Source organism: Camellia sinensis, chromosome 5 (assembly GCF_055761805.1).
Source record: "Camellia sinensis isolate YWXY chromosome 5, ASM5576180v1, whole genome shotgun sequence".
NCBI lineage: Eukaryota > Viridiplantae > Streptophyta > Magnoliopsida > Ericales > Theaceae > Camellia > Camellia sinensis.
The window spans coordinates 160772303-160786929 of record NC_138965.1 but is presented as its reverse complement, the minus strand read 5'-3'; the positions used below and the strand labels follow the sequence as shown (position 1 = coordinate 160786929).

The 14627-nt window shown below is 30.1% G+C and overlaps 1 protein-coding gene across 1 annotated transcript; it reads left to right on the top strand.

The window, feature by feature from the left end:
* Positions 1-4096: 4096 nt before the first annotated feature.
* Positions 4097-8638, top strand: LOC114278927 (testis- and ovary-specific PAZ domain protein). The gene is made up of 4 exons (XM_028221081.2): positions 4097-5488; positions 7651-7815; positions 7907-7958; positions 8385-8638. Exons 1-4 carry the CDS (start codon positions 5223-5225, stop codon positions 8472-8474), a joined length of 573 nt encoding a protein of 190 aa, XP_028076882.1. The 5' UTR covers positions 4097-5222; the 3' UTR covers positions 8475-8638.
* Positions 8639-14627: the final 5989 nt, after the last annotated feature.

The window sequence follows — 14627 nt, the reverse complement described above, 5'->3', positions numbered from 1 at the left end:
AAAATAAATTATTACTTGTGTTTTATTTTATGTGTTTGGTTACGATTTGAGTGTAAAGTTATTTTTAAATTTAAAATATTAACATTTTTAATATTTTAAATTAATTGAATATTTAAATTATTTAATTTTTTTTTTTTAAATATTCCTTTATTTAAATATTATTTTTATTTTACAATCAATTGAATATTTACATTATTTAAATATTTAAAATAAAATTAAAAGTAAAATAAAAATTAAAACGCAAATTAATGTGAGTGAATAAAAAAATGACAAAATCGTAAATTTTAAAAAAATAACGACAAAAATACGTCTCATTCAAAAACATTAAAAAAAAAACATGAAAACATAAATTACCATTTGCCACGTAATTTACAAATAAATAAATAAATAAGTTATTGTATACCAATAAAAATAAAGAAGGCAAAAAACGTAAATTAAAGAACAAGAACTAATTAATGTATTAAAAAAAAAAGAGACAAAAACATAAATTTAAAAAAAAAATTAAGCAAAATATGCCAAATCCAAACCAAAAAAAAATAAAAAAAACAAAAAAAAAATATACGCAAAATACGCCAAATCCAAACCAAAAATAAAAAACTTAAAAAAAAAATTAAGCAAAATATGCCAAATCCAAACCAAAAATAAAAAACTTTAAAAAAAAAATTTTAAGCAAAATACACCAAATCCAAACCCAAAATAAAAAAAAAAATAAAAAGCAAAATACGCCAAATCCAAACCCAAAATAAAAAGATAAAAAAAAATGTAAGCAAAATACGCCAAATCTAAACCCAAAATAAAAAAAATTTAAGCAAAATACGCCAAATCCAAACCCAAAATAAAAAAAATAAATAAATAAATAAAAAACATTTAAGCAAAATTTGCCAAATCCAAACCCAAAATAAAAAATAAAAAAAGCCAAAAAGGGCATATTGGTAATTTAACAGGAAGACACCTCACCAAAAGCCAAAAAAGTCAAAAAATCATTCCCAAACCAGGCTTTTGAGCCCCAAGCTAAAATAACTAAAAAAGCCAAAAAGTCAATCCACTCCTCAAACGGAGGCTTAGAAGTTTCTGGTGATATTGTCTATAAATTTCAAGTAAATTTTTTATCTTGATATGATAATGATAAAATTTACTGAAACTCTATTACTTCTTTGAGTTTCCCTCTTTCATCAAAATTAAAATAGAAGTTTTCAGTGATGTAAGTTGGTAGTCTCTGATCCTAATATGATAATGATAAAATTGACTAAAACTTGTATTATGTCTTTGGCAAACTTGATTCTTTGCTTGGAGCTAATTTACAAGTCTACTTAGTGATATTGATTAAAACTCTTATTACATCTTTAATAAGACTGACCCTTTTATTAAAGTTAACTTAGAGTTTATTTGGCAATACCATAAACAAGTTGTTTATTGACTTATTTTAAGTTACATAAATTTTTTTTTTGCACCTTTTTTCATAATAAGCAAAAAAGTCAACTTAAAAGTCATATAATAATATTGTCTAAGCTTAATACGTTACATTAAAACTTAGAAATACCGAGTAGATAAAGTGTAACAATTCTATTCTAGAGTTTATATATATAACATCACAAAGATTCCTCCTAGAAAGAAGCTAGCTTAAGAAATCTAACCATTGTGATTATCAAACCAAAGTCACTTTCGTTTTCAACACATCACTCTTTTAAAAACCAATAATAGGTGAGTAAAATCCTTTATCTTGATGATTGAATAATGAAACCAACTCTTTTTTATTATGATTTTCTATCTTTTTAAGGATAAAACAACTTTTAGAAATTTTATTTTTATCAAACTAGTTTGTAATTTTTTTTTTTTTAAATTCAAAAATATATTCTAAAAACTCAACCAAACAAAACCCTTATCACTTGGTTTTAAAATCCTCCGTTCTCTCAAAAATTATCAAAATATATTTCTATTTATTTTTTCAAATATATAAATTAATTGGACCAAAATAAGCACTAAAAATTATTTTAAATTTCCAAAAATTATGTTTACTCTAAAAAAGAAAAAGTCATGTGAAAATGATCAGCGTTTATTATGAAAAAAAAAAAAAAGCTTTTGAAGTTTAACCAAATAGAGTAAGTATTCTTATAAAATTGTTATGTGGGTTCCACGTAATATAAGGTTCATACTCACATGTATAATGTATAAAATATTCAAAAGTTCAGTAAGAAATTTTTTAAAGAAATTATTGGGTGTGTCTAAATTAATTTACGCACACCTCAACTAATTTTAAAATTTTGAAATTAATGATCAAATAAATATTCAGTGATCTCTTAAAATGAATCCAACTTTCGTTTAGGAAGTGGGTTGGCTTTTTAGCGTTTTGATTTTTTTGACTATTTTAGGCTGAGCTAAAAAGTTTAGTTTGGGAAGGACTTTTTTGTTTTTGATTTTTTTAGCTTTTTTTGTGAGTGAAGAGTATAATGATTATGGATTGGATGTGATGTTTTATTTTTTGTGACTAAAATAACCTATTTTGTCTTTTGTGACTAAAATAATCAAAAAAGTCTAAAAACCAACTTGTCAAACGGAGGCTTAGTAGTAGGGATATGAAACAAAACTTTAAAAAGAAATCACTAGAAATTGCACATGCAAGTCCGTATTGTCATGTTTTTTTAGGGTATTTTTCCATTATTTTTGTCTTTGCATAGCACACCCCTATAATTATTAATTTCCACTTTGGGTGGCCAAGTTTGGCAGTCATTTAATTCAAAAATAATAGAGTGGTGAACAAGCAAGCATGATCAACTGATGTATGCTTGCAAAACACAAGAGGCATGGGCTTGAAGTTTTAAAACAAAAACCCATTTAACACTAAACTATTTTGACCTTTCTTTGTGTCCAATGAACTTCCAACACATCTCAAGCCCATGAAATGAATATTTTCTCAAATAAGACAAACCAAAAGGCTTGAGAAATAAAAAATTATTTCGACCATTTTATTCTGGTTTGTTCTATGTTATTGTAAGATTATCATAAAATGAGAAATAAAAAAATTAATTACAAATTAATAAAGTACAATTGAGAGAGTAAACAAGCAAATCCAACAATCTGATATATCATATAATATAACAAATTATTAATGAAAAATAATCTAACTATTATGTGAATTAAAAAAAAAATTGCGTGCGCGCGCATATATGTTCACTTACCCTCCTTTATTATGTTCTTTTCCTTCCATTTTTATGATAAATTCTTTTTCCTCTCCTCTGTTAATTTCTTTTTTTTTCTTTTATTAATTTGAAAACATGTTTTATTTTTTAAAAATTCACACTCATTCTAGAACATTTTCTTTATGATACTGGAAATTTTTGTTTATGAAATCCAAGTACACACTTCTTTTTTATATTTGTTGGTTATTGCTTGCAAATATTGTTTCCAATATATTTTGAAGAAGTTTTATAATAAAAAAAATGTTAATTCTAAATTAATTAGCATTTCCATATGATTTGAAACAATCTCTTCAGAATAATTGGCAAAAGGGGGACACTATCAAATTTGCAAGATTCGTCTTAATCATTTTGAATAAAAAGAGCAATAAATTATTCAAATAAATACAATGTTATGGTAATTTTAAAAAATGAATTAAAATCAATTCACTTTCTAAGTTTAATATTTTAGGACTCGATTATTATATTTTGACATCTAATTTTTCAATTGATTTGCAAACAAACAAAATTAATACCTTGAAAATAGTTTTATATGAATAAACAGATCGACTTGTAAATGATTTTTTTTCTAATTCTATTACTACATAAAATTAAATTTTAAAAAGAATTCGAGCATAAGTTAGGGATGACCATTTATTCCCACCCGGCGCGGGTTTTCTCCACCTCCATGAAGAAGTGGGACGGGATATAAATGGGGTTTTACTCCTCTGTCATATTTATATTTATTAAATATATATCATTCAATTTTTTTTCAATATTATAAAATTAACTCAAATATTATTTATTTATCATCTTACATCTTTTAACTTTCATTAATTATAAATACTATTATCTATAATTTTTATTGGTATTTATATTTTTAAAATTATAAAATTAACTTGCTCCCACCACCAATCTAATTTGTCAAGTGGTTATAAATACATTCTAAACCCAACTAATGACTATTCCTGCACATACCCAAAAAAATTAGTATCTTAAAATTTTAAAAATTTAAGCCGGTACTAATTACGGTGAGATCATTGATCTGTGGTGTGTCTATTGACTAATTTGAAAATTCAAAATATTTTAAAATGAGTATTAAGTTTAAGAAATTCCAAACATATAGCAAAATATTTTTACATTTAAAATTAATTTTCCAATCCAAACATTCCTTCAAGGTTGCACACGAAACGAATCAGGTGGCCTACACTACACACCCAACTGCAAATCTTTCCAATTCTTACGGGTCTGTGCCACGCCATAGATCCCTCGTCACCCACAACACCACAACACTCTCTCTGTCTCTCTCCCTCTCCCTCTCCCTCTCTACAGGAAACGACTCAAAAACCTTGTCTTGGGTTGCCTTATTTATTGCCAAGCCTCTTCTCTATTCGTTAATTACTCCTTTACATTGATATACTGTAATCTGAGCAGTTGAAGAGCCCGAGATTTGGGCAATCTTGTGGGATTTTGAATCCCCTCTCCGGGTTTCAAGAATTCTTTTTTAAGGCATTGGATTTCTGGGTTTCTTCTTGATAGAATGATTGTTTTGATATTTGATTCTCCGTAATCTCGCATCGTATGGTCAGGGTTTTGTAGGGAAATTCGATTGTGATGATGGGTTTTGTGAGAAATTTGATTTTTTATGTGGGTTATGGAGATGGAAATGATTGGATTACGCTGCTATGATCTTTTCTGTTTCATGTTTTTGTGGGTTTTTGCGGGTTTTTGTGGGTTTTGTGTTTGAGTTTATCATATATATGACAATGGTTTTTAGGATATAGAACTTGATTGAATTTTATAGTTTGTGCATTCAATTTACAGAGATATCTAGACAGATTTTGATACTGTTCCATTAGTGACATTTTTTGGTCATTTTTAGGTCTGTGGATAATTTTTTAGTCAGAATTTAATAGGATTTACAGACTATAGATCTTCATACTTTTTATGTTTGTCGAAGACTAAGTTTAAGAAATTTTAGAAGTAGGTTGATTGAGAGTTTAGAAAGGTTTTGTTGGATTCTTTGGTTGTCATTATTTTGAGTGAACAATGTCTGGTGGAACACCAGTTGGGGGTGGATTCATGAGACAGAGGCATAGCCAAGGATATACCTCGGGTAGTGATGACCTCGAGGACGATGCATGTTCAAGAGCAAGTCCTCAGTCACCGTCATCATTGCAGCAGAAGACGCGACGGAGATGGGTTGAGATTACGGAGAATGTTCTTTGGATTGCTTCCGCAGTTTTTATCATATACTATGGTGATAGGCATTCCAATTTTATTGTCATCTTGTGGCATGATGATCGGATTAGAAGGTAAATGCTTATACTTAGATTTTTTATTTTCCGTTTATTGCTCTTTTTATTAGTTCTTTAAGCATATAGAGGACAGTTAAAAATTCATTGTTTGGTTGTTAGTGGTTAAGGTTGCCATAGTTTCTAGTCTTGAATAATTGGAAGAATTTAAAATTCATTGTTTTTTTTCTCAGAGGCTAAGATTGACATAGTTGCTAGTGTTGCATAATTTAAAGAATTTTATTAGACTGAGGGAGCTTTGGTAGCCGCAAAGATGATGAGAATTGATGCATTTTTGGTAGCTACAAAGATGATGAGAATTGATGGATTTTTGGTAGCCCCAAAGATGATTAGAATTTATGGAGTTTTGATAGCTGCAAAGTTTAGAGAATTTATAATTAAACATTCTTGACAGGACCACATTTACCAGTTAGTAATTTTTGGCTGTGTAGGATGTTTTCAAATTCAATTATACAGTCATTAAAATTTAACAGTAATTTCATTTCAAAATGCCCAAATTTTGGTCGCCTTAGAGTGCTTTTATTTAATCAAAAAAGAGTGGGTTGGAACAACATGTTCGCATGTTAATGATATGAAAGAAAGTGGAATGGTTTCATAATAATTTGATTTTTTAATTCTGCAATATTAAAGATTGGACTTTTTCTCACTTCCTTCTAGACATGTTGATTGCTACTTGCATATTTTGAAAACCATGTCGTATTTGTGGTGTCTATTAGAATATGTTTGAATCTCGCATTTTTTTTGTGTGTTGGTATTTTGATGAATTAAAAGACTCTTTCGGTAAATTATAAGTTGAAATTAAAACTATCAAGGGTTGATGTCAGAACTAAGTGGCTTTCTTCCAAAATCTTGATCCTGATTTCATTAGAAAAACTTGGTTAACTGTTAATCTCCTTAAAATTGCAAAAATCTTGATCTAACACCATGCAGTAATGATTAAAAGGATTAGGTATTGTTGTGTACAGAAAATCTATGATAGCATGTTTTATGTGCAGCATCATGCCATTTAGAGTTTGTTTTTCTCAACTATTAGGGATGTATCTTTATGTTTACAAACAACTTGAACACCTGGGACATTTATATTTTAACCCTTTCAGAATGTTGAATGATTGGGGTATTTGGATTGATTACTGAATAATTGTGTTTTTTGTTTTTTGCTACTATTTTCTTTTCTCTTCTTTCTTTCCTTTCTTTTTTGTTTTTTCATTTTTTTCTATTTTTTGTTAAAAACATTATTTTTTTCACCGAAAATAATTGAATGTTGTTAGGTTGACAATTGATATACTTTTATTGGTGATTGATGTATCAAGTCTGTCTAACAACTTGATACTTGCTTTTCTTAGGAGAGGATAAAAGAAAATGTTCCATTTGTATGTATGAGTATGACTGTGGCATACAACTCCTGACCTGAGATTTGTCTGAGTTATGCAGTCAATACATTAAGAAATTCACCAAAAATAATTGGATGTTGTTAGGTTGATAATTGATATAGTTTTATTGATGATTGATGTATCAAAGTTTGTCTAACAACTTGAAACTTGCTTTTCTTAGGAAAGGATAAAATAAAATGTTCCATTTGTATGTATGAGTATGACTGTGGCATACAACTCCTGACGTGAGATTTGTCCGAGTTATGCAGTCAATACTTTAAGAAAAAAAAAATATAAAAAAAATTAATTGGCACGCTAGAAAAATTGAGACTTGTATCTTTAGGAACATATTTTGAAGGTTCTTTGGGCAATTCATTGACTTTAAGGCCACTAGACTATAGGGAGTATCAGATCACATTGTTAGCGACGGCATGTTTCTCCACTTAATTTGGATAATTTTCCAATTACTATTATTTTTAATTTAAAGTGTTAAATCCCGTGGCTTAAGCCTCACTTCTCCAGGCTCAGAGCTCATGCTTCCAGAACTTGCCAGACGTTGCTTAACTTGTCCTTTGATCTTGTAAATGCTACGCAACTGCTTCAAACCTTCAGCTTTGTTCCATCCAGTAATAAAAACTAGATTTGTCTCATTATTGATTTAAATTTTTTAATTCTATGTGCATCTGTACATATGTAATTGCTTGAGGAGTTAAGAGTTGATGGTGCGTATATATAGATTAACAAAAATCTCCTTGCTTGTGTGGTTTACCGTTATGTGTATCCTTCGTGCAGAATACCCTTATACCTTGGGATGGTGGGAGTTGGTTTGAACATTATCTTCTTCTTATACACCAGTATGTTAGCATGGAATATACGGAAGTCTGGTGAGAAGTGGGATTTTCCAAGTACATCTGCCCTACCATTTTTTACCTTTATTGGGGTTGTCTCCTTTTTCTTGTAAGGCAACTATCCCAACTTATTTGTTTTTATATTATTTTGACGGTATGTTCAAGACTGCTCATCCTGTTATTCTGGACTTTTCATGCAGGTTTTCCTTTGCATTGTGGCCAATTTGGAGTTTCTTGGCCTTGCCTCTTGTGGTGAGTCTGAGTCTCATATGGTTTTAGTTTTGTGTTTACTTGTACACAGAATTTGGGTAAACTATGCTAACCCCCCTTTAGGTTTGAAAAAAATACACTGAACCCCACTAATTTGACATAATCACACTATGATCCCTTAAGGTTTTAATTCACATAATACATAGCCCCTTTTCTATCAATCACTCGTTAATCGTATGGACGAAAAAATGATATTATCATCTCTTTTATACTAAAATGTATATTTTACCCTTGATTATTCATGTATTTGCATGCTACTTACATTAGTTTTGTTTGCTTTAATTTTGCTAAAAGGGAAATTAAACTTGTCGGGGTTAGTTTATTTTTTCCAAACCTCAGGGGTAGTTAATGTAATTTACCCTAGAAATTTTTCTCGAGAAAATTAGCTGACATATTTGCATTCTGCAGTTCTCGCTGTTTATGGCTGGCATGGTCTTGGTACCCTACCTGATCTTTGGGACATTGAGGCCGCAACCCAATGTTCTCCGTATAGATTGAATTTTTTGGATCCAAGTGAAGAGCTCCATGACCATACACACTTAGGTGAATAGTTCATATCTTAGATTTTATAGTTTTGTTCTCTTGTATTTGATGCATACCAACCGTTACGGGTGATAAAAACGACAGTTCTGATGTTCTTATTGAATGATTTTTTATTTTCACATATTGATTCATGAAACTGCTGGAAACCTTAACCCTGTGGTATATGAATGGAATTGATTGATTTTTTTCTTTGGGTTAGGGGGAGATTCCTAAGACAACTCTGCAATTTAATTTGACTGTTATGTTTTGTGCGGTTATGGCATTTGTTATTTGTAGTTTTCTTTTATTTGGATGTAAGTGGGGATTGCATGATGACTTCAACATACGGTGAAAACTTATTCATATAGAGAAAATATATGTTAACACTTTCGGGAATCAGAATCATCTGTGTCCCTTTCAGATAAGCATTAGAGCTCTAAACAGATATCTATGTAGTTATGCCATACATTATTTGTCTCTTTTACTTTGTTGGAAATTTGGGATTGTAGAATAATTTTAAACCCAGCATAACTACTTCATTTCTCCCCCAGTTGTAGAGAATGATAGTTTTGTCACTTTTTTAAGAATCAACCGAGTAGCATTTCGTAAGCAGTAGAGGGTGGATGGTTGAATATTTTGACAAACACAAACCAAGTTGGCCATACACGCATCTTGTCCATGCAACATAGTTTCACACATCTCTGACGGGTTTTTTTTTTTTTTTTTTTTTTTTTTTTTTGGGTTCATTTTTTTTAATTGATATATACTTTTGAAGATTTATCTACAAAACTAACATTTAGCAAATTTAGCACTTAAGCTCTATGTTCACTTTTCAATTCATATTATTTAGGATTGAAAACTCGTTCTTGATTTTGAAAGATAAATTGCCCTTTTTTGGGGTCCCTTAAGTTGTCGAGCATATCAAAACACTTGCAATCTGCGGCATATTTTAAGGTACACATGGTGCCACTAAGCCTAGGCACTCAATCTTTTTGAGATCCTCAGAAACTGGTCAATTATTTGTACTCCTTGAGCATATATACCCCTGTTTGATGGCTTCTTAAGGAAATTTTGAGGTAAAAGTATAGGGTTCACTTTGATGCACCACTTTTTTTGAAGATATTTCTATGGAAAATCATTGATAGGCCGCATTTTTGGCCGAAAGTGACTGAGTTGTTGCATTGCTATTGGACTATGATATAGTGGCACCCGTCATTGCCTAATGAAATGCTCGATTCTGGGCAATATACGGTCTAGAAAGTAGTGCTCTATTTCTATAGAAGTGGATTGAAAATTGAATTTGGTACTCATGAAATTATTTTGTTTCATTTCGTTTTCAAGATCTTTTTCAAAAAATATTCAGAAAAACTTTAAAGTTTGGTGAAAAAAACAAAAAAAACACACATCATCTTTATATTTTTTTTTTTTAATGATATGTATTTTCATCAAACTAGTTTTTACTTTTTCAAGAAAAATTGAAAGCAGATTTCTTGCCCTTGCTTATTATACCTTTGAAACACCTAGTTTTGGTGTAGATATGGGTAGATGATGTATTAAAGTAGAACATGGTATGTTGAATCCCTAACATACCCCTGAATGAGTGACAATGATAATTGATGTTTACAATGATTTTGACTTTAAATATTATCTTTTATTCTCATTTGTTGGTGGTGTCATATCAGGACTTTGTGCAAGTCATTGTTTTTTGCACTGTTGTTATCATATATAAAGCAGGACAACAAGCTATTGATAAAGGTTGTTTGTAAGTAGACACTCTAGCAACTTCAATTTTTGCCTATCTGTGGCCTGAACATATTTCAGATAAAGTTTGCATGTTTGAACAGTTTGAAGTAGGCATTGGAAGCTCTTCTCTAGGGTTTATACTAGGTTTTGTCTGTCTTTTTATGTTGTCTGTATTTTATCAGATTCTTAAGTACTCTTTAGTTGTGTTTGAATCCGAGGATTTGTGAAAGAAAAAGGTGAAAGAATGAGAGATCTGACAAAATTTTAGCTTATATTCACTTTTGCTTCCATTTTTATCTTTCCATCCACAAATCTTCTCTTAAATTTTTGAACCAAACACAATCTTAGGATTAGAAAGGCAAGGTTGTTTCATTGCGACTTTGGCATCTAGGTTTAAATTTTGGAAACAGTCTCTTTGCATACAATGCTAAGGCTAGGCACATGTGATCTTCCTAAACTTGTTCATAAGTTTAAACCTTAGAAACAGTCTCTCTACATATAGAGGTAAGGTTACTTATATTTGGTTCTCCTCAAACCCAACATGGTTTAAAACCTTGTAAAAAGTTTCTCCACATGTGGAGGTTAAGTTGCCTACATTTAACCTTCCCCAATTCCTACAATAGTGCACAAGAATCTCCTTGCTTATATATGACTTTTTTCAAACCATGATGGGTTTAAACTTTAAAAATAGTATGTTTATATGTAGGAATAAGGTTGTTTACATCTGACCTTCCTTGTTGCAGTAGCACAAGATAGTCTCATACACTGGGACCCCTTTTCTTTGAAGGATTTGGCTTGTCTCCAATTGAAACTTGAACTGGACCAGACAGTTGAAGTATCTAATCAGGAAGAATCATTAAGCAGAAGACTCTTACCCGTAAGAGTTTATTCAAACATGGCCCAATTGAATTTTTTTTTAAACTCGTACAGGTAAGAATATTCCGTTTAATGATTCTTCCATATCAAAGTTTAATGATTCTTTCTGGTCAGAAACCTCAATTATCTGATCCAGTTGAAATTTCAATTGGAAACGAGCCATTGTCTTCTTTGAATACTGCTAGGATTGGAATTGTGCCTATTCTTCTGTTGCTGTTAGTCGTTGTATGTTTGTGTACCTCTCTTTGTTGCTTAGTGCAATTGTGGTGTGTTGGGGTGGAAAGTGATTGCAATACCCCACACTCCAATGACTTTCTTAATTCCCACAAAAGACCACAACCATATCTTGTCTTCAAAGTTGACAATGGCATGTTTCAACATCTTCCCACTACAAAGAAAAAAAGGCAAGCATGACAACATTTTACAATAGAGCTTTGAACATTTTTTTGTGAATTTGCATTTACATTATCATTACACACTAAGATGTTAAATGGATTAGTTGTTTCATAAATGGGAGTAGGCTTGTCAACCGATCCGATTTGATCTAAATTCAATTTAAAAAATCTCAATTTAATAAAGTGAAATCTTATCTGATAGCCCAATAGACCCGACTCGGACAAATCTAATATGTAATTGGATCGGACCAAATATCTGGTTCGGTCCGGTCTAATTGTAATCGTATTGGTTGCATCCTTAAATCAAATATGTTAGAAAGAGTAATATTAGGACTTGTACAGATTTAGAAATAGAAATCTTAATTTGCATATAGATATTAAACAAGGCGGGTTTTGGATTTGATATCCAGATCATATTAGATTCAGATTTGCACCGATTTGATCTGGAGTCGATCCGTGGACTTGTGGGAATGCAGAAAAAGAAAGCATCTTTTTAAAATAAAAAAATAAAACTAATGGAGCTAACGAGGTCATGACCAATTGTGGAGAAAATGATAGAATTAGAAAAAGCGAAGTGTTTCCTTTTCTTTTTTTTCTTTTTTTTCTTTTTTTTTTCTCAGTTTCTAAGTTAGTCATAAGTTTGGTTGAAATAATCGACGACCATTATTGTTGCCATGCAGAACATGAGTCAAATTTATTTAATTTACAACTTGCCCATGAAGAGTGCCTAACTTTCTTCAATTGGTGTCATGCATGAAAAGGATGTAAGACTAATATACAATTTACTTTTGGTTGAATTTTTTATCTTTGTGATTTTAAAATTAAAAACAATGAAGAGTGGGAGGTGTTGTCTTCCTCAGTGGGCTAAACCTAACCTTATTATGATCCGATTTCTTCATTTTTTAAGTTAGTTGAGCAAGTCATCCATATAAAAAATTATATTAGTTCGACATCAATAATAATATATAATTAGATTCTATTGGTTCCGAAAACTAATGGATAATATGTTCCATAAATCATTTGCCATCCAATTTTTTTTCTATATAAATATAATTCAATTATATGGCTATCAATATTCTATCAATTTAATTTTTTTACTTCAATGATCTGCTCGGCGAACCTTATAAAATAAAGCGGGAATTACACCCCAGTGGTGTCAGTGAAAATTACTTATAATTAATATTATAAATTTTTTTTATTAATATATAATAATTTTTCAAAAACTATCTTATATAGTAGTTTCTTCTAAAATAAATAATTAGAATCGTCCTGATGGGACCGAAGTGGGCCCCACCAAGAGAACAACACCACTTGTACAAATTTTATTATATAATTAATTAAAATATTAAATAAATAATATTATATAATATTCCGAAACTACCAAATCATTACCTTTAATATGGCATTTCAAAACTCATATACCAGTCTTTCTTGCCCAAATTCAATCTTTGGAGTACCTTTTGCTAATTTAAACTAGTAATTTGAAAGGGAAATATCATTTCAATGTATATTTTCAAAAAAATAATTAATTTTTTTTAAATTAATGATAAAATTTACAAATACTAATAATTAAAGTCTTAAATTATTTTATAAATTTATAACTATTTTGAAAATGCATAACAAAATTGTAATTTCACATAATTTAAATGTGTCATTTCTTTGTATTTTTGTCCCATAATTTTTTTCTTCTAATTATATTCTAATGATGGAGACCTTAATCCTTTCTAAGTCTTCAAGTCTTTGGAAGATGCCATTGGCTATATTGATAAAGGAGTGTTTTTCATTTTCATTTTCATTTTTTTATTTTTCCATTTTATTTTTCTTTCTTTTCTTTTTTTTTTTTTTAGGAAACATTAAGAACACTCCTCTTTTATGGGTTTTTATTTTATTTTATTTTGTTTTTGCCATTGCTTTTTTTCTTTTTGAGACAAGTGATAATATTATGTATTTTAACACAATTGTCGAAGGTGTTGATAAAGTTTATCTATGTAATACTACTAAACATTCGGGATCAAATTTTGTTTTCAAATTACCCTTCTTCCACGTTGTGTAGACAATGATCATTGAGAAAAAAATATTTGAATTTTCATTAGTTGAAAATCAAAGGATTAGACTGATAGATGAGGGTACTCATTTATTTGGCTTGATGTTTAGGTGCGAGTATTTCTATGCAACTTTTCTTTCCCTTATTTTTCTCGTTTTTGATTTATTTTAAAAATAAGAAATTTAAAATTAAAAATAAAAAAAAAAAAAAAAAAAAACTTTCATTAGTGGGAAGATGTTCAGGATATTATTAGACTGCAAGGCACATTGAGGTTGAGTTGTGTTTATGTATTGATAATGAACTTGAAAAACCAAGCACCTATTAATAGATATTAATTAGAGTTTTATAATGGAGGAGTGAGTATAGATATCATTCCAACCAAGTGGATTACTGTTATCACAAGCAAACACATTCTGCTATATCCAAACAAGCCCTTTAGATTGAGTAGAGTTCCCTCATTGAAAGGGTAATAATTACAGTCAACAAAGGGTAAGGGTAGCAGTCATTTCCCCATCACCAAGATGTTGGACATCTAATGAGTAGCAAGCCACACACTAAATGAGATGTTCTTTGGTTGTTATGGGCATGGTTAGGTGATCTCACATAAGCGTGGTGATTGGTGGAGAAAATAGAGTTCACGATTAAATATTACAACTATGTTAGGGACTCCCAGCACCTCCACTCACATTTTATTGGTCAGTTAGTTAGTTTGTTTGTTTTTTTTTTTTTTTTTTTTTTTTTCAACCACCCACCCCCATGTGGGGCTGGGGTCACTGGGGCTAGAGGTCTAGGGCTTTATGCTTAAATATTAAGTGTTGAGCGATAAGGAAATAACATGAAACACGACATTTATTAATTGATAGGAGTATTGTCACGTGATACTCTAAGACCACCTAATAATTTTTCGTTATAAATCCACCAAAATGAAAAATAAATAAATAAATAAAATTGATAAAATGATAGCTAATTAGTGTATTAGGATGCAAATACTTTATTAAAAAGATGGGGAGGAGTGCTAAGTCAATAGATTAATTATCCATCACTCTCAAAGCACTAAGTTGACAAGATGAT

What these genes read in the sequence shown, in the direction of transcription:
- LOC114278927 (XM_028221081.2), top strand. Translation starts at nt 5,223, where the DNA reads ATGTCTGGTGGAACACCAGTTGGGGGTGGATTCATGAGACAGAGGCAT. An exon ending in CATGATGATCGGATTAGAAG is followed by an intron (nt 5,489 to 7,650) that starts GTAAATGCTTAT and finishes TCCTTCGTGCAG; the next exon opens with AATACCCTTATACCTTGGGA. An exon ending in GGGGTTGTCTCCTTTTTCTT is followed by an intron (nt 7,816 to 7,906) that starts GTAAGGCAACTA and finishes CTTTTCATGCAG; the next exon opens with GTTTTCCTTTGCATTGTGGC.